We start from the raw sequence: 21,302 nt of genomic DNA on the forward strand, positions 1-21,302 counted from the left end.
ATTTGGCCACTCAGTACAATAATAATAATAACAACAACAACAATAATATTCCCTTTGCATGTGACGACAGTTTGTGGGGCGCTGCCGTGCTACGCACACGGTCGCTTCACTTTACGGTACATCCCGGGAAGCGCTTTGAGACGCCTCGAAGGCGGCGACGACGACGACGACAACAGCCACAACAACAGCAACAACAACAACAACAAGACCACGTTTGTAATCTTAGTACCTCAGCAATGCATAACAATTCATCAGCACAACAACAACACTTGCATTCGACATCGCGCCGCCTCGGGCCTTCGAGACGCCTCAGAGGCGCTTCGCGGGAGACGCTGCAAAGTGGAGTGACTGTGTATTTTGTGGGCGAAGTGCAAAGGATTATCATGAGTGTTGGGCTACTTTTTGGGCTAGTCGCGGGGGAGGGCGGTGCGGGTGTGCGGGGACTCAGCGGGACTTTGGGCTACGAACGCGGGGCGATTTCGAATTCCTAACGAACTCCGCGCGCGACGTGTCCCGCCCTCCCCCACCCACCACCGCGCGCACCGCGCACTGCGCCTGCGCGCGAGTGGCGCGGGGTGGGCGCGCGAGAAAGGGGTGGTGGCGAGGCGAAGGCACTGCGCCTGCGCGAATGGGGAGCGGCGCGTGAGACGTGCGAGGCGGTGCAAAGAAAGGGGGTTCGGACTGCGCCTGCGCGGGTGGGAATGCGAGCGAGCGAGAGGTGGACGCGCCGCGCCTGCGCAGATGGGAGTGAGCGAGCGAGCCGGGGGGGGGGGGGAGGAGAGGTGGACGCACCGCGCCTGCGCGAGAGTCGCTCCTCGTTAGCCGCCGCCCGACGTCGACCGCAGCCTCCATCCCTCCAGCCAGCGCCCCCCTCACACACACACACACCAGCCCCGCTAACCAACCAGCCATGGATGAGGACTACGACGTGATCGTGCTGGGCACCGGGCTGACGGTCAGTTTGGCGCCGTATTCCCCCCCCCCCCCCCGTGTGTGTGTGTGAGCCTGGGGCCTGTTGGCCGGCGTTGCTGAGTCAGGCGGCGCGTTGGAGCGGAGTGGCCACCGAGAGAGAGAGAGAAAGAGAGAGAGAGAGAACTGCCCCCCCTCCCTTTCTGGTGTGACGGGGAGCCTGGCCGAACGGGGAGGAGGCCTGGCTCCCGGGGTTGGGAGAGCTTTGGTCCTCCGGGGGCGAGGGAGGGGGTGGGACAGAGTCTCTGGCTCGGTCCCCAGGGCTCTGGGGGTGGAGAGAGAGGCCTATTCCCCGCGGGTCAGGGAGAAGCTTGGTCTGAGGGGTGAGAAGAAGAGGCCCGTTGAGGGGGGGAAGAGAAGTCTCCGGATGAGAAGAAGCCTGGCCCCGGGGGAGGGGGTAGTGACCTGTCCCTCCCCCCACCCCGGGGGTGGGGGCTTAGTGGCTTGGCTCTTGGAGTGAGAGGTGGGGGGGGTTGGGGTGAAAGAGGCCTCCGGGGTGAGATGAGGTGAGAGTCGACAGCAGCTTGTTTCTCTCTCTCCTCCCCACCCCCCCACTCCTCCAGTGAGCGTTTGGCCCCCTTTAAACTCTCCTGAAACCCGTCCAGAGGCTTCCGTGTGTGTGTGTGTGTAGTGCCCGTTATATTGTTTGAAACATTTTTTAAAAAAGCAGCAGTAGTTGGGAGTGGGGACTTAAATCACCTCGTCTGCAAAATGTGCTGGATTCTGGCTGTCGGGGGTGGGTGGTGATGGGGGGGGGGTCTGTCGCAGAGTATGTAGATGTGGAGCTGGGCGGAGGCTGCAAAAAAAATTATTCAATGTGAATTGAAGGGAGTTTTTTTATTACACACACCTGTATTTTATATGTGTATATATATGTTTACACACACACACACACACCAACCTCCAGACCCGAGGGAAGGGAGAGAGTGAAATCATTAAAATGTTTAGTACGGGAAACACGAACTCGCAGCTTAGACTGTCTCTGTGTGTGTGTGTGTGTGTAGTGTTTGTATTTCTTTAGGCGTTTTATTCAGCAATCGTTGTGTTTGGGAATAATCTGGTTCTTCTGGTTCTTTGAAAACGAAAACAGATCTCTGCATTGTTTTTTAAAACAAAACCACCAAAGTTAGACCCCCCCCCCCCCACACACTTCCTTTTCGACCCGTTCGTCAGACTTTTTATTTTCACGCGTGTGTGTATCTGTTTTTCTAAATTAAAGCGACAGTAAAAGTCGGGAGTGGACCTCCTTAATCGCCTCGTCTGCAAACTGCGTTAACGTGCTGGGTTCTGGCTTTCAATAGCAAAGGGGTGGGGGGGATAAAATATATGTGAACAGAGAGAGTGGGGGTTGGAGGGGGAAGGAAATAAGCAACTTCTGCAAAACGATTTATTTTTTTTAAAAAAAGGCAGGGTTTGACAAAATGGTGGCAGAGAGGAAGCGTTTCATTTTTTTACTCCCAGAACAAATGCATTGCATGCTCTTGATACTATAGTTCAGGATATATGTTACCGTGTGCTATATATAGTGCACCATATAGACTGCAGTGTAGATTTGTGTTGGCCTTGGCACAATATTGGGTAAAGCTTTTGTCAGCCACCTATTTACGTGGCGAAGCTCCCTGAGACTCTTTTCACATCTTTGCTGTGGTTTTCATGATTGTTGTGGCATTTGCTATAAATTCATTGCAGGTGACTAAAATTTCAATGATGTCTTAAGGATAAATATTTCAGTCTTCAGTAATAAACATGCCTATTTCCTGACTAATTATCAATAAACATCATGGTTATTTAAAATGGGACTGTCGAACATTGTAATGCAAGGACAACGTGTAATTAAAATGCCATCTTGTCCAATACATTGATTTTATATATATGTAACTGGTGATTTATGACTAGTGACAACTGTTTTAAGGCAGTGATTTATTTATCAATATAAGAGCAATATGTGGCTGTTGTAAAATTGATATGACTAAACAATGAGAACGGAAACCATTTCTAAACTCCATCCAAATCAAGAAACATTTCTCAAGCTCGTGAAATCAAATGAATAGAATGAATCATTACTATCCTAGTCGGCTATTACATGGTTGTTTTAAAAAAAACACTACTGTGTTTTCCTACTCGAGTTTAGAAGACCGTACAAGCATTTTAAAACTCGGAGGAGAATTTGAAGACGGGTAGTGTTACAATTAAATTGCATGTCATTTTGATGTCTGCAGCTTGCGATACAGTGTAGCAGAAAAGTAGATGAAGAGCACAAGTACGTGGGTTGTAAGTTAAGTGATTTATTATTGTGTGATCAGTTATCCCGATAGTTTTGTTGGAACCGTATCTCCTGGTGGATTTGTTTTAAAGCTACATAATAGCTAGTTGCAAGAGGTTTTTTTTCTTCAGTGGTCTATGTCGAAGTCAGTCACTGGAAAGCTGGTCTGTGATTTAGAAACTATTTGGGAGCCTCGCATGACTAAACTACAATGGAAAGAAAGATGGGCGGGCAGCGTGGAAATTAGGAGCGAAAGACATGCAGGTTACAATTGCAAAAAGGCCACATCAGCAGCTGTAGAAACACATGGCACAAAAATGTATAACATTTTCTTAAATACCCATTACTCCGTACCTGAATGTTTTTGTGCAGGTCAATTGTCAAATGTTTTCAATAAAACTCTGACTAGATCGGTACTTTAAGCCACAGTAGTTTATAAAATTCTCTTCAGTCGCCCAGTTGCTGTGCTGTAACATTAAATGAATGATGGGAAAATCTGGCTGTTTGGAGTTCTGCTTAAATAGATTGTGCAGCAGATCTGAACAAATTTAGTGACTTGTTGCTCAAAGTACTAACTTATATAATAACAGGGCAGTCATCCAGAACAATGTCCTATGTACCATACAGTACAGTACTTTGAATCCCAGTATATGTCTTTATCCTGTTATCTCAAATTCCACTGCTTCTCTCCCAGACATTCTCCGAACGATCCATTCAGGATCCTCCGAACAGGTAGATATCACACACAATTTTTTACGAAAGGTGGCTGATCCTCCTGAACCTTAAACATTACCGCGATGAATAAAGCCAGGGAATTGTTGTTTGTCACAAGCGATCCTCTCAAATCTCCAGCTGTGTACGGAGTTGAGCACTGTCCCTATTAACAACAATTTGCATTTGTATAGCGCCCTTCACCTGAGGCAGCATCCTGGAATGCTTTCAGCCTCAGTGTACACACTTTCACACACCCTCAAATTTCTTTTTATCCCGAAAGTCTGCGTTGAGTTGTGACGAGCCCTAATGATCTCATGTTAAGTGATCTATTGTGAGATGATGCCCCCCAAACTGGGCAACTAACTCAAAAGAAAATGGAACCTTTTCAGAAACAGAAGAACAAGTTCCACATTGCACAGTAGGACCTCTGCTACCGTCAGTATCCCACCATACTACCAACTGGTCACCCGCAACCCAACTAATTAACCCACACACACTGCAGTTTTCCATGAAATCAAAATACAGAAAACTGGGATATCCACTGCTAAGAGAGGAGTGGCAACCACCACCCAATCACTACCATCACTTCACCTGCAGAAGAACAAGAGTGGGTCAACACTCAATCATACTGGCACTTTCCAATAGGTTGCCATAACTACAGTATTGTTTCGCCCACTTTACAGCATACAACAACAAAATTACATTTGTAAAGTGCATTTCACTTCAGGAGGACGTCCCAAGGCGCTGGACAGACAGAGTATATTCTCTGAAGCGCTTTGAGACATCTCAAAGACGTGATAAGGTGCTGTACGAAATGCAAGGGTGATTATTACCTGAAGGTCCAGGTGGGGGTGAAGGTAACTGAAAAGGCAATTGAAAAGATTGGTCTTGACGCAGGAGACACAGGGGGAAAGTGGAGATCCAGAGCAGGGGCAGAACAGCTGAAAGCTTGTCCATTAATGGGGCAAATCAGATGGGGGACATGAAGCAGGCTGCTACTCCAGATGTTTGTCACAAAATGTATTGCAAGAGCCCACCATGAAAGTATTATAATATTTTCTGTACCTCTTATGCTGTTGCACAATAGAAGACTCAGTGTAGCTAGGGTTATTCAGGCTCCTTCTACTTACAGTATTTTGTGCTTTGTTCCACAGAGCCTTTTTAGTTTCTGTGAGGTTGCTTGGCAGCGTTCTGGAGGTTCAGTGTTCTGATGAAAATCAGCTTCAGCTCATATTGAACAGAGTACGTTGCTGAGGCTTGGCAATGTAATTTTTCCTGCTTTCAGGATTTTTTTGGAAAGTAGGAGGGATGCTTCAGGGATCCTTTTTCCTTGAAAAAAGCAGACTATCTGACACCCCCAGAGCACCACTTGGGAGAGAGCAAATCATTGTACCCTGGACTATTTATTAAAAAAAAACCCAGATTATATTTGAGATTTACCCCATCTGTCTTTAATAATCACTTAATATTTTGTGGAATATAATTAGCAGAGCTTTGGTCTTAAGTTTGCTTTCAAAGAACAGAAGAACTAAATAAAAGTAAGCAGGGGAAGAATTAGGAGGAGTTTTGAGATTTGTGACTATTATCTGGCTCAGAATGAATATTTTATGGTATCTTCCCTCTAATAAGTGAGTTTGTTGTGGTAAGAAACAAAAGCACATAATTCAAGAGAGGGGGGGAGTGGAACATAAGGGCTTATTTGAAACAGTTTAAAACTCTTGTGCTACCAATAGATCATTAAATAGGAAGCCTAACACTGGCCCAGACAGGAAACCGACCCACACAGAGGCAGGGAGTCTACAGAGGTGCACAAATTGAAATAAATTATTTCGTGATTTTATACTTTTTATTGAAAGTGAATAAATAAATTAGTCAGAGTACAAAGGAAGTGGTACAGTTATGCTAAAGGTGGTTTCAGTGGAGACCCTAGTAGTTTGGATTCAGAATTATGGAAACCATGCAGAACATAAGTGTGGGTCATTTTATTTTGTAGAATGGGGGGCGGAAACCAAGCACAAATGTGGAGGCTTATCTGATGTGCAGGCTTATCTCGAGTACTGGGATCCTTTTGCTTTTATCCATTGTGTTAGGCATCCTGTTTTTTTTCACTTTTGTGGTCATATTCCAGTCTTAACGATTGGTTGTTCAAGTCTACATTGCTGCAATTTCTTTGGTCTCTCTCGCATACTTTGCTTTTCTGTTTCAAAAGGGAATTTGCAGCTCAATCCATCTGAATATCTATTGTTCCCGGTTGGTTCTTTAATTTGATCTTGTGCTAATGAATGACATTTTTTCTACCCTTTGCTTCCTGTGAAACGTTCTGGTTGCTTTGTTGTTTAAGACTCTACCTGTAACGATCCAGGTAGTTGAGATTGTGTTAATATGGGGTTCTGTTACATTTCTGTGTTGCTTCCCAATTTTGTTGGCTATACAGGCTATACTCATTCTGCCTTTTTTAAAATGCTCTCTGGTTAATCAGGTTTATACATGTCTTGTATTGAGCTTCAAGGAGTTCTCCTCGTTTATAGAGGTCATATCAGTCGATCACTTATTGCTTGTGACCTGGAGCATTGGCTTTTGGTTTTGATTCGGAAGTTATTGGAAATTGCATTCCTTAAGCTTTATATTTGAACAAAGCAAACTGCATGTACTTTTAAACCATGTAATGGCTAACTGTTCTTGGAGAAAGAAATAATTTGCGGAACAGGCATTGCTGATTAGATGATTAGACTGATTTAGCTCTCCACCGTAATCCATGCCTGCTCTCAGTAATTAGAAATGCCTACTTTAAAAATTGATGTGTGAAAGATGAGGATAATCCTACCACTCCTTGGTGCACCATGTTAAAACTGCACTGGACTGGGCCATTTGGAGACTGTTGGAACATGCTGAATGGAGCATGTGTTTTGTGTTCGTATCAGCTGCCATTTGACTCAGTCAGTTATTATGTCTTATTTTCCAGTTCAGTGAAGCGTTGCCTTCTCCCTAAGAGACCACTTCTGTTGAAGGAGCTTCTATTTTCTCCCTTTTTCCACCTCCCACAAGCAGATCTGCATGGGGGGTACTATTTGCGGGGGAGCAAGACACAGATAATATAATCAATGCTTGCTATTGATAAAGTACTTGAAACTTCTCAAAATTCTTCATAGGCACAAGCTGATCGAGCTATAACATAGCCTTGTATACTACAGGTTTATTTATATCGCGGTTGCATCATAGACCTATGGTATACTGAAAGTGCAATACGCTGTCGGCTTCCGGTGCATATTGTGCAGGTGCAGAAAGCCTCCTGGCATTCAAGTTGACACTGGAGACACTTGAGAGAGACTTCCTGTGCGCAGGAAGTGACTTCAATATGACCTGCCCTCCCAGAATTGGTGACAGGTGGCCATTTTTATAGCATGCCTTGTTGGTGTAGTGTGTTTATGGACCCATACCACTGCTTTATAATGGAATTGGCCAGTATTTACTGTCAAGTGTGTTGGTATAATTGGGCAGCTCATATAGGTAGACTTCTGCAATGCCAATTAAATTGAATTAAAGTACAAAAATGAAAATACATCCTCAGCACTGTATTGGAACCCGAATAGTCTATGCTGATGGTCCAAGTCACGACAATCTTCTGACTCAGCCAAGAATGCAACCAACTGAGGCAGCTGAGATACAATAATTACAGTTGGCAATTATTCCCTGCGCTGTTGAATTTGGGGTCTTTCGTTTCCATTGACTTAATTATCATTTTAAAGCCTTTCTGCAATAATTCGACCCATCTTTGGGGACTTCTGTCAGTAAAATAAAATAGTCACTCCACTTTACAGTATATTCTGTGAAGCATTTTGAAACGTCTCAACGACGTGATAAGGCGCTATCTGAAATGCAAGGATCATTATTATCAAATGGTGTTTTGCTTGATCTAATAAAGCTGCACAATTTTGGCTGTTGCAATTAGAATCAAAATAGCACTGGGGAAATAATCCTTGCATTTAATATAGCACATATTCAGTTCAAGTTCTGGTATTAGACTTATTTATAATGATTCACTGACGCAAATTATAACAATGAAGCTGAAAATCCTTGATTGTATTGTTTCTGTGGCTTCGGGACATCTTGTAGTGCTTTGAATGGTTTTGTTATATGATAGTTAAGAATTTGAAGACTTGTGCCGTCTACTAACTCAACACTTCCAATGCTATGTGGATTCACATAATAGCATCTGTTTCGGGGAAAGGATGTGTAATTTCTCCCTCCCCAACACCCTCACTTGGCTTTTTCCCAGAGCAGTGTCTATGGCAGTTGATTTGGAGTGAGTTGATAACAGGACCAGCCCTTTTCTAGTACTGCGGCCTTTAAACTAGTTGCTGATTAATGTTCCCTGGAAAGTAGTTTGTCGGGTATATCTTACACCAATGAAATAGTGCAGAAACAAAATATGGAATATTTCAAGTGATTTTTACATACAACCAAATATTTTTAATTTAATGCATTCTCTTAAATATCTATAGTAATTTGTAGTTTATTTTTTTTTAAAAGTTGTAGTTTTTTCCTGGTGTTTTGCTGAAGAGTTTCTCTCATCCCAAAAAGCTTGTTTTGGCAACAGTGAACACATTTAGAGATGTCCTCCCTACGTAAAAAGCGCTATACAAATGTAATTTGTTGCTGTTTACCAAATTCAGCTTAAATGGCATTTTTAATTCTAGAATCAGAAATCCTGTGGTTTCTGAAATGGTAAAACTATTTGCATTCCTATTGTTTCAACTCTGTTTTGCTGTAGGATTTGAATTATTAAATGGGCATTCCACATCACAGAAGATTAATTTTAAAAAGCCAATTCCTTATTTTAAGAAAGTAGAATCTTAACTGCAAGAATGGATTTGATCTATACATGAGCTAATTTATTGGGCACTTGGTATTGGCATTAGAAAACAAAACAAAGTACTTTACATTATTAGTACTGTATTTTATGATTAATCAAAGCAGCTGCAATATTTTAATAATTAAACTGTAAGCCATTGTTCTGCAAAGTACTGCTTGACTTCTGCATAAAGTTAACCCTTTATCTAATATCACTAACCTGGAATATGTGTAAGGAAATTTCTAGGACATGAATATGTGCTTTGAGGTAAACTACAATGATGTGTTCAGTACAACAGCAAGTTATAAAACCAGTAATCTTTAATATGTGGTGGTGGATGATGAAATTGTAACCCTAACAATAGTCACTGAGATCATCTTTATGCTGCGTGACCACATTTGCTCATATGCAAAATGCTTGTACGGGTTCCAAAAAAGTACCTGGCAGACTACATAACCTTGCTGGCTAGCAGCCTTAGCTGACATGATTAGCTGAATGATTGAAATGCTGCTTTGTGCTTAAAACACAAATGCAAAAAGATGATATCAGGCAACCAAGCAGGGCGAAACCTTGGGCAAGTTTCCTTACTCCACACACCTTTGTTTACATAGCAGTAAGTAGGAACCTGGTTGTTAGTTGATTGGCGGATCGCTTTTCTGGGGATAGTCCTTCAAAAAATCTTTTTTTAATCATAATTTGATCACTCAATCCACAACCGTTTGTGAAAGGCGCTATATCAAATTCCCTTATGTCCTCAGTCATCTGATTAATATTAGGCTTCTTTCTATTGTGTCTTTCTACTCTGAATGCATCACATACGGTTAAAGATTCCAGAGGTTCTTTTACTTCCACTTTACTTAATAACCCCCTCATTGTGGGTTAAAGGCAGGTTCATTTTTGTACTTTCGCTTATTGTAGCACTAGCATATTTCTTTAGAATCTGATATTAATAAATTTGTGCCCACAGATAAACTCCCCGTTGTAGGTTTTCTAATTTGTTAAATAGAGTGTATGCGCACTTCGAGTTCTGGATTTAATTCTAGTCTTGACTATAAAATCTGAGGTGAAAAGTACTATTTGTAAAAAAAATTATCTTGCGTCCTCATTTTGAAACTTTCCAAATTAACATCTGAAAGTTGAATGGTTGCCTCTACATTCCTCCCCCAAGCATTAATTATACTTTTAATGGCTATGTGTAACTGTAAGTAGGAGTGTAAAAAAATGTTAAGAATTTAATAGAATCTGTTTAGATTGGTGTGCTTTTAACTAATGTATGACGTATTGTGTTGACAAGCAAACTGTCATATTTGTTCAATAAGGAAATTCACACTTAACTGAAATGGCTTTCTTTTCAATCTTTTACAGGAATGCATCCTCTCCGGTATAATGTCAGTGAATGGAAAGAAAGTCCTTCACATGGACCGGAACTCTTACTACGGGGGCGAGAGTGCATCCATAACTCCCCTGGAGGATGTAAGTAATGAGGAAGTACTGCTTAGCAAAAAAAAATGTGGACATGGAGCATTAGATATGGGATTTATTTAAAATCTTAGTAGACTTGAAACATCTGCAAATGTCAGTCATTGGTTTTAATTGTCACTTTTATTGTCACTTCCATTAGTACACCAATTTGGAATACAAACCTCTGGCACTATAAGCTGTATGCATGCACAAGGCTCCAATAACCAACATCAATAGGTGATTATGAAAGTTATTAAAGAACTAGGAGTGCAACCACACATCTCATTAGAAATATTAAGGGAAATGGAATAGACTACACAATGGGCTTTTACAACAACAAGATTACATTTGTATAGCGCCTTTCACGTCAGGAGGACGTCCCAATTTTACTCTGTCCTTCAGATGCTACCCACTATATAAATGCAAGTTCTAGTTGCAGTGTGTGCTGCTTTGATGTAATGGTTTTCTTACATAATGTTTTTTTTCTCTTGCAGTTATACAAAAGATTTAACCTTCCTGGGTCACCTCCAGAGAGTATGGGCAGGGGAAGAGACTGGAATGTGGACCTGATTCCCAAGTTCCTTATGGCTACTGGTAGGAAAATCTTTCTGCAGCTTTAGAATGAGGTACAACACATTTGAAAGGAGCTAAATGGAAGCAGTGTTATGATCAGTTGGACTACCTCGATGGAGTTTTTGTGGATTGTACAATCATGTATTTTACTCATCTGGGGTGCTCATGGTTAAAATGTTGTGAAAGAACCTGGTTGATTTTTAGAGCAAAGAACTTAGTGGAGTGAATTGGGCAACTGCAGAAATGCATTCAGTTCCTTTTCTTCCCAGTCGTTCATTGCTTAGGATTCCGAATTAACCAGATTTATTTGATGGACAAAAGTTGAAACTAATCCATGTCCCAGTTTGAAGCCCTAGGAACGCATTGTGTAGAGTAAAACTCGGAGATGTAAAATGGCAATGTTTCTGGGGGACGTTTTGCCACACGTGTATTATGAATCGGCAGTGTTGTGCTGTATGCAGTCGTAGCAGATCAGGTAACCTCAGTTGGGACTGAGGGAAAGCACTGGAACAGACTAAAATGCAAACTAATGACTCATTCTATTGAATTATTCATAGAATCATTACCAGTGAAATCATAGATGACTTGAAATGGTTATGGAGGCTGAATGGTACAGTGAGTTAAACATTGCTGTCCTTTTTGTTTGGGAAATGGGTTCAAATCCAGTGCAGATTTGTATGTCGTCTCTTCTATCTTGTTCTAGATTCCAAATAAAATCATTCTGTTACTAGTGTCAACCCAATTCCTAGTGAAAATTGGTTATACTGGTTATAAGGATGTTTGCAGTAAGAAATGGAAGAATTTATATTGTACTGTATTTGGTGGATGGATAGAACAGCTGTCTGTATTGTGAGGGAGTCTATTTATTTCTGCAAATGTTTGATATGTCGGATGGCCTAAATGCAGGTTTCTTTTGCTGACCCTCATCTTAAACCACGTATAATATACTAATATTTAATAATATTTAAAGCCAAGTTGAAGCTCCAGCACATTGTAACGTAGAGAGGTTTGTACTTTTGTTTATTGATTCTCTGAGTTTCGATCTTAGCTCAGTTGTTCTGGGGAGCTACTTAAGCATTTTTCACAAGGAGAAAATGATTAATCACTTTGCATCTCTTGTGCAACTCCTAGCCACTGGCTGTGAAGGCAATTCACACCCTTGGCAATAAGGCTCCAGTCAATAAAATTGCATACGGGGAGACTAAGATTGTGTGGTGGAAGAAATACTAGATTCTGCAGTTTCTTTCAAATATTAACACATTTGGGATTAGCTTCTCCTAAGGCTTGCCTTCTCTGTGAGACTGGCTTTTAGAGAGAATGCTGATGCAGGTTGCAATATTTTGGGTTGTTTGAAACATTGCTTTCATTAAACTGGATGTGCTCCCTTTGCTTTTCAGGCCAACTTGTGAATATGTTGATGTACACCAACGTGACCCGTTATCTTGACTTCAAGGTGATTGAAGGCAGTTATGTCTACAAAGGAGGAAAAATCTACAAAGTCCCTTCCACTGACGCTGAAGCCTTACAGTCAAGTGAGTAAATACTAAATTGGCATGAGGAAAATTTAAATACGGTGGAAAAATATGGAACATTGACTAAGTGCACAGATTTTCTAAAGTCTTTTTATTCCAACTATCTTTTATGTAGTAACCTTGATGTATGAATTGTAGGGTGCTTGATACATCAATTTTCTTTTTATTTTAAACTCCTGCAGCAGTGAAATAAATTAATATTGCAATGAAACTTCTGTCCAACTGAAGAAAATATTAGTGTTACGAGGCAATTGGGGCATCTAGGACCACAATCGTGATAATGGGACAATTTACAAATGGGACAAACGCTAGTAAGCTTTATGATATTTGTTTGTTGAGATCTTCATTCAGAGTTGAGGTCACGTTAACATCTTAAATGATGAGCAAGAGAAACTGGGTAACAGTCAATGTCTTTGGATAACTGCAAATTTGTCTGATTTTATCAGGTGTCCGTTCAAACTAGTTCAATCCCAAGGAGATGCGTTTACCTTCTCTCTCTCTCTCTCTCTCCCCCCCCCTCCCATAACCTAGACATTCCTTATTCCCAATTCCTAAGGAATTACTAGCAGTGACTTCAGTTGAAGACTTTTTTTCCCAACCTGTAACACTTGAAATATTGTGTGTGAGCCTGTGCTGCGTAAATCATATACTGTTGGAGATAACATCTCACTGATGAGACGTTAAACTTGGGTGCCTGTTCAGGTTAATGATAAGTAATCACATGGCTCTATTGAATTTCTCCTGGTGTCCTGGCCAACAATCCTTCAGTTTTAAAAAATGGGCACTGTTTACAAACTGGCAGCTGTGTTTGTCTACCAATAAAAAAAGAAAAAACGAAACCACTTTTGAGATGTTTCAGTGTGATAAGGTGCTATATCAAATACAAAGATTAACAGATAACCATAGAAATCTATGGCACAGAAGGCCATTCAGCTGAACATGTCTATTTCAGCTCCCTCGAGCAATGGCTCCAGTTTCATTTATCTGCCCTTTCCCCATACTGCTGCAACTGTGCCTTGAGATGTTTGTCTAGTTCCATCTCGAAGCCTATTAAGGATTTTGCCTCAATCCCAGCAGGCCATTCCAAATCCTAAATATTCTGTGAAAAAAAATTCTCCTTGCATCCCCATTTGTTGTTTTATTAACTGTTAAATTGATGCCCTCTAATTACAGACTCACTGACCAGTGGAAATAATTTCTCCCCATTGACTATCAAAATTCCTCTAAGTTTAAAGAACTCGATCGGGTCACTCCTTCAACCTTCTTTGTTCCAGTAAAAAAAAGTCGCAATTCCTCCCGTCTCTGTTCATGGAGCAAACCACTCATCCCTAGTATCCTCCCCCTAGTGGAATTCAGCTGCTTGCCTTTTTAAATAAGTACTGGAATATGTGCAATTCTTAAACGGCTTTCCGCCCCTCTCCTCTTTCCTTTTAAGCTTCAAACATATTTCCATTTATTGGTAGATGCCACCAGTTGCATTCCAGCAAATCTAGATCAGGAAGTTGCTGTGGGTGTTAAATCACATCTTGCTCTGTTTGCACATTGTTCTGCTGCCCCCTGCCGTCAATCTAAGGTGGTCCTGTTCCTTAAGTCATGGCAGATTTGTGTCTTGCAGCCACCTGTCTTTGAAACTAGATTTGCTTTTCGGGCGACCCCCTCAACCTTCAAAAATCTAGATTTATTGCTGATATGGGATAATTATATATAATTGCATTCTGGATAATTGTAGAAAAATGAGTGTTTTGGAGCTCTTAGATATGCATTCCAAAATGCTGCTTCTGCATTATCAATGGTAAGCTACGTAGTTTTAACTGGTTAGACTCCAGCAGTTACCCCAACGCACACTCTGGGGTCCCCAAGCCTTGGCTATTGCCAACCTGCGCCTAATACTTTCCGGAATTAGGCAAGCAGGATGTGTCCCTCCAGGGAGAGATTGCACATTCCAGTCCAACTATCTATCTCAGGGATTTCCATGTGTAGGTGGGATGCATGGAATTCTCAGCTTGGGTTGGATACTCTTAAGCACGGTGACCGGTTCCTGCATGTGTCAGACACCCGGCTGAGCATTATAAGTTGCCTCTGGAAGTGTAAGACTCACTAGCTCAGTACTATCTGCACTGCAGCTATTTGACATGCAACTGCTTTGGCATCAGCAGTGCCAGATGGCTCTGTGCCCGTGCCTCTTCTACAAAATGTCTTGTGTGAAGTGTAGAGGCTTAGCTACTGCTAGTATCAGCCTGTCAACCTGGAGGTACCAAAGAACTCTGATGGTACCTACATTTCAGTAGCTCAGGATTGTTTTTCACCAGTAATGGATTTGGGTTATTAAGTAATGTAATGTCTCTTCTCTCGCAGGTTTGATGGGTATTTTTGAGAAGCGCAGATTCAAAAACTTTTTGGTGTTTGTCTCCAAATATGAGGAAAATGACCCCCAAACTCACGACGGGGTTGATGCCAGGAAAATGCTTGTGAAGGATTTATATAAGAAATTTGGCCTGGGAGTGGATACCATTGATTTCACAGGCCATGCGCTTGCCTTACACAGAACTGATGAGTGAGTGTTTGCAGTTATTTTGTAATGTTGTGTTTTTTTATATATATATATTTATATACACACACACTAATATACACTATATTTGTTGCTTATTTTATTTGACTTTTAGCATCTTTTTCCTGCCTTTAGGCCTGACTCTGATTAGGCTTATAGTGTCTACAAATCATTCCATTACAGACTAACAATTGCAAAAGCATTTCTAACTGAAGTAAAATAATATTTTAAGTAGTGACTTATTTCTGATTCCAACCATATTAGAGATGTCAAGTTGAGCTGTGCCTTCCTTGACTGTTCAAAAATCTTAAACCCTGTATATTGCCACCATTTCATGTTTACTCTATTTAGAATGAAACGTCAACCTCAAACCAGTGACCCTGAATTTCTCTCCACCTTTTCTCTGTAACTTTGTGACCTACATGACAGTATGCACAGGAGCAGACTGAAGTGTCTTTAGGGCATCAGTAGGACTCCACATTGCAACTTGTTCCCCTTAATATGACTCAGATCAGAAACGTGCACTGTGGTGAATCAATGCTATCCCATATCTACTGTGCCAAGTAATAGAAAGTTCTAATTGACACAATCGACAAGATAATCATGTTAAATGTTTTTCCCTCACAGTTATCTGGAGGAGCCTTGCTATAATATCATACAGAGGATTAAGCTTTACAGAGAATCGCTGTTCAAGTATGGAAAGAGCCCATACCTTTACCCTCTTTATGGCCTTGGAGAGTTGCCTCAGGGTTTTGCCAGGTAAGCTTTGTTGTAAAACTGCTGCATAAGATGTTAGTGCTTCTTTAGTTCAGTAGAAATTGAAAGTAGGACAGTTTAGGGTGAGTTCCAGTGTGGGATAACTTGGTGGGAGTCTGAATTAAAAATAAAATGTGTTTTAGGTACATGTGATTTAGTTCCTAAATTCATTTTATTAAATGAATAATTTTATTAAATGAATAAATTAAAAATAAATAAAATAATTTGGTCACTCAATCCACAACTGTTTGTGGGACGCTGTATGCATTTGGCTACTGGGTTTAAGCCCACAAAGTATACAGTCAATTCATGTCACAGTATATTCTGTAAAGTGCTTTGAGACGTCTCAACGACGTGATAAAGTGCTATATCAAATGTAAGGATTATTACATTTTCAGGAAAATGCATTTTTTTAAAAAGTCAATTAAGTTATGAAGCTTACAACATGCCTACTTTTAATTTGTATTTAGATTGATTACAAATCACTAAAGGATGGTGATTAGTTGCCAGTATCTTGATGTATAAATGGGCTTGAGGGGCTCTGTTCCTGATACCATCTGGAGAAGAGTTTCAGGAGTAGCAGATGCCTCACTGCAGCATAAACACTGTGTGAATTGTTTTGACATGCTCTCTCGTGGTCGATTGAAAGCTTTCAACTGACCTTTTAAAAACGTTAGACCTTATCTCTTATGAAGTTTAAAGACTTCATTTTTGTGTTTCCATTTTGGTGTTCTCAATCTACAGAATTTTTTTTAAATTTTGGAGTCTGCTGTTTTAATACCCATTTCCTTATAGGTTAAGTGCCATTTATGGTGGAACCTACATGTTGAACAAGCCAATTGAAGAAATAATTATGGAGAACGGACGAGTGGTTGGAGTTAAATCTGAAGGAGAGGTGAGATTTTGTTTTCTCTCCCCAATTTTCTCTCTTCTAAATTTCCCTGGCTTGTCCAATGGCCTTGGATTTTCTTCCAGTAAATCACTCTAGTACTCATGTGTGAGAGTTTAAACTATTTTGTGCGGCTTATCAGAATGAAACAAGACTCTTCTTCCCCTGATGCACGTACGTATGGAGCTGAGATGTAGGGAAACATTTTTTTGACTTTGTTGACTGTAATAAAATGTATTCTGCTTACAGATTGCCCGCTGTAAGCAGTTGATCTGTGACCCCAGTTATGTACCAGATCACGTGAAGAAAGTTGGTCAGGTGGTTCGAGTCATCTGCATATTGAATCACCCCATCAAAAGCATAAATGACGTGAACTCCTGTCAGATTATCATTCCACAAAATCAGGTCAACAGGAAATCCGGTAAGTACTCTGGGTGGGTTTGAGTCGGCAGAGATCTTCGTCTGAGTTGGGGCATGAGCAATATTGTTATCTAACATGGTTTAGACATTTCTAGAATTTTGAATCGGAATTAACCTAGGCTTTTCGCTGTTAGCGGGTTTGTGGCTTGCTCGTCGGAAAATTAATGTAGAGTAGGCTGTAGAGCTCTCACTTTGCCACGGCCAAATGTAGTTTTTCTCCCCCTCCCCCCTCCTTCCCCATCTTCAGGTCGTGCCTGAAGATCTTCCTCTTCAACCGTGTCTACAGTCATCTCCCACTTCCTCTCCCCTTGGCGCCACTGTCAAGCGCTCTGGGACACTACCCTGCTTGAGGGCGCTGTATCAATGCAAGTTGTTGTATGTGGGTTTTCTCAATTTTCTTTCCTTTTAATGCCCGCCCCCCCCCCCCCCACAGATAAGCTCCTAATCTTGCCAACACTGCCTTGTGATCAGGGATCGTTTTCCTTCTCATCTTGATACCTATTTCTCTCTATATACACATATATACACACACAGTTGGACTTCCTGTATTAGTAGAAACTCTTGAGTATTCAGGTGGCCTGTCTGTCATCTTATGTAAAACATGGCCTGGGAATAAAATGAAGTATTTCAGCCTGAAAATGGAAATGTGTTAATGTTCCATGTGGGGACAATGTTCTTTCTGGGTGCTATTATCTACACCAGGAATTAATATACTGTACTATGAAACTTATTTTTTCCTCAGATATCTACGTTTGCATGATATCCTACGCACACAATGTAGCTTCTCAACAGAAGTACATTGCCATCGTCAGTACAACTGTGGAAACCAACGATCCTGAGAAAGAAGTTAAAGCAGCACTGGACCTTCTGGAACCCATAGAACAGAAGTACGTTACCATTTTCAAACGGGGGAAAGACATTAGTAAAAGCATATAGAGACTTGAGGTTGTGTAATGGTGACATTTGAAATAATCCCCATCCCTGATGAGAATGATTTGACTTGCGTTAGACTTGTAGTAAGTAGTTTGGAGAAAAATCTGTGAAACTGAGCGGCAAATTGACCAGATGCCTTTTATCTCTTGAGTTAAGCTAGGTGTTATGGTCTTAAATTTGAACATTGAACATCAAGATGGGTGGAGGACAGGGTGGTTGGGGATAGGAGGGTGAACAAAGGCACAGTTGCACACTCGAAGGCAAGGGCTGAATGTCCGACCACCGATGGCTGGAGGGAACATTGGGAAGAGAAGCAGGCTCGGTCTCTCTCTCAGCCCCCAACCCCAAATGTATTGAGATTGGGGATTAATTTTTCTAAGACATTATCAGGGCCAGTGTTTATCCAGAAAGGCTTTTCCCCTCAATCCTTGCATTATCTTATGATGAGTCCTACAATTTTGCCCATAAAATGAACAGTCAATCCACTTTACAGTATATTCTGTGAAGCACTCTGACGGCTCAAACTTGATAAGACACTATATCAAATGCAAGTATTATTACAATCTCAAATACAGTAGTTTGAAATGCACTTCAGTGGCATTGAGTCTGGCGGCACCTGTTCAGTTTCTTGTCCAGCCTGTATTTTTCACTGTTACCTCTGCCTTGTCCCAATCCTCCTTCTGGAGGCTAAAGCTTCAGCCATTATACTGTCATCCTCTGAAGCACTCATCAATAATTAATTTTGTTGTTGTCTTACCTTTCTCTGTTTCATATTTTCCAAAGACCAACTCTTTTGACTGCTTTCAGCTGCTGGCTACCAAATCCTTCCACTTTTGTCCTCTGCTTCCTTTGTTAAATGTCTGGTTTCTAAAAATCACCTCGTATCAAATGATTAGAATTTCTAATCCAATTTATTCTCAAACATAAGAGGCCTGATATGTTTTGGTTTTGTTGATAGTTGCACATTGAAATGCCTTTTTTTCTGGTTAGTTTGTTAAACTTCAATTGAAGTCTCGTCCTTTTCTTTTCAGGTTCGTTAGTATCAGTAATATGTACTCTCCTACTGACTTGGGAAAAGAAAGTCAGGTAAGTACTTGATAAAGTCCTTACAAAAGACTTGTAATTTGGGGGAAAAAACTTCAGTTAAATTCTAACTGTACAGTTTATGACCATTGAAGTTCCCTTATCTTTCTTGAAATAATGTTTTATTTTCAAATGATCGATTACCTGCTCAGCCAAACTGCATCATTTATGGTTAGGGTGCCGCTTAAACGAAACCCAACTTGGCATCCTCTGGCTGGTTGGCTGACTGTCTTTTTTTCTCTACCCACGCCCCCAAAAATATTGTCACTCAATCACGGCTGTTTGTGGACAATTGGCTGCTGCGTTTCACCTGCAAACTACAGTCAATTTACTTTACAGTGTATTCTGTAAAGTACTTTTGAGTCTCAATGACTTCATAAAGTGCTATATCAAAAGTAAGAATTATTATTAACTTGAGCTGTCCTAAATAATGCAAGTCAAGTGTGGAGTCCTGTAGTTCAGTGGTTAGAGCACTCGCTTTGCAAGTGAGAGACCTGAGTTCAATTCCAGGCAGAGGGCGAAACCTTGGGCAAGTTTCCTTACTCCACACAGAGCCTAATAATAATCCCTCCAAAAACAATAATAAATTGGTCATTTTCAATCTACGACTGTTTGTGGGACATTGCTGTGCGCAATTGGCTGCCGCGTTCGCCCACAAATATACAGTCAATTCACTTTATAGTGTGTTCTGTGAAGCGCTTTGGGATGTCCTCCCGACGTGAAAAGCACTATATCAAATGCAAGGATTATTATTATTCATAATACTTTAGGCAGGAAATTGGCCTGATGGTCAAATTCAGAATTCATACATTTACAAAGCAAATCAATTTTTTTTCTTGGATTTCCTTTTGAACGCTCCCATTATTTCCAGATTTTCATTTCCCGTACCTATGATGCGACCACCCACTTTGAGACCACTTGCGACGACATCCAAGATATTTACAGGAGGCTGACGGGCTCTGAGTTTTCGTTTGAAGAAATGAAGCGCAAGCAGAATGACGTCTTCGGCCAAGATTGTGAGTAGAGAGAAAAAAAAGCACCTTCAAGACCCATTTGGAATCTCGTACGTATTTGGCTGGTTCAACTATTGTGCTGTTAAGGAACTTAATGAGCACAGCAGAAAAATTTCTTATTGTGAGGGCCCTGATTATTTTTTAAAATTACATCTTCAAGATCCTGACAAGTATTGCACTGATTCTGGATGGGAAAGCCATCATTGTCTTTGGCATCATGTGTAAATTTTGCTGATATCTTTAGGGGTGCTGTCCAAAGAAGACAACTTACTGACATTCGGGAAACAAAATTGATCAGAGGTTTTAATTGAGGAGGCTGTGATGCAGTTAATTCCTTCTGATGCATTCTTTATTGTAAACGTGGAAAGATGTAAAAATGCTAAACCAATATTCAATGATTTCCTCATTTGTAGAAGTGTTTACTGCCATTGCTTAATCAGCTCCCAACATTTAAGTCTAAAATTGCATTGTATGATTGATTGACTAACTTTATGATGGATTGATTCTATGTACAACTACAACTTCACAATAAAAACTTGTATGTACCACCAGACATTGTAATGCTGCGGACATTTTATTTTTACTCTTTGCATTGTTAAGAGTAAGTTCAGGAGATGTAACTTGGGTCTTAAATAGGAAGAGTGAGGATAAGGTGAATGTGGAACTGAGGGACAGGAGTGAACCTCAAGTGAGACTAGAATGTATATCTGCTGGTAGGTAATGTAGAGTAGACTGCTAACAGCAAAATGTATTGGTTCATTGTTAGAATATTGTAAAATCTACAGTAATAAAGACAAAATGTCTGCGTGTCTATCCTTGACATAGATACATGATTTATACCTCAGCGGAAAGGTCTTGCATGGGGGAGTGTCATGGGCATATTTTGGGGGATCTATTGTTTATGAGCTATAATACAAAACATATTTTAAAAAATGCTCTTAATTCAGCTCCAACAAAAGTATGCATGGTACTCTACAACAAAGTCGTGAACGAGGTCACACACCCTCCTGGAGAGAGACATCTTTACTAATTAAGACAAAATGTCTGTCTGGTGTCTGTTTAACTGATTGACGTAGAGACAGACACCAACAGGAGTCATCCCACTGAGTCCTCCCAAAAGGAGGTGTGTGCAAGGGATGGTAATAAGTTCAATAGCACATTTTCTTAATCTTAAGGGATCTATACTCATAAAGACAAAATGTCTGTCTGTGTGTCTGGCAAGAATGCAATAACCGATTGACATAGACACATAATTTATACCTAATGGGGAGTGTCATGGGCATATTTTTTTTACTG

At 40.9% G+C, this 21,302-nt stretch overlaps 1 protein-coding gene across 1 annotated transcript; it reads left to right on the plus strand.

Annotated features, from left to right (window-relative positions):
- The first annotated feature begins 753 nt into the window (after positions 1–753).
- gdi2 (GDP dissociation inhibitor 2) lies at positions 754–20,559 on the plus strand. Its single transcript, XM_042335485.1, has 11 exons — positions 754–955; positions 10,164–10,271; positions 10,754–10,853; positions 12,230–12,364; positions 14,720–14,918; positions 15,540–15,671; positions 16,464–16,563; positions 16,807–16,978; positions 17,720–17,864; positions 18,942–18,996; positions 19,865–20,559. Exons 1-11 carry the CDS (start codon positions 911–913, stop codon positions 20,015–20,017), a joined length of 1,344 nt encoding a protein of 447 aa, XP_042191419.1. The 5' UTR covers positions 754–910; the 3' UTR covers positions 20,018–20,559.
- Positions 20,560–21,302: the final 743 nt, after the last annotated feature.

This window comes from Callorhinchus milii, unplaced genomic scaffold, assembly GCF_018977255.1.
Source record: "Callorhinchus milii isolate IMCB2004 unplaced genomic scaffold, IMCB_Cmil_1.0 Scaffold5, whole genome shotgun sequence".
In the NCBI taxonomy this organism is placed as follows: Eukaryota; Metazoa; Chordata; class Chondrichthyes; order Chimaeriformes; family Callorhinchidae; genus Callorhinchus; species Callorhinchus milii.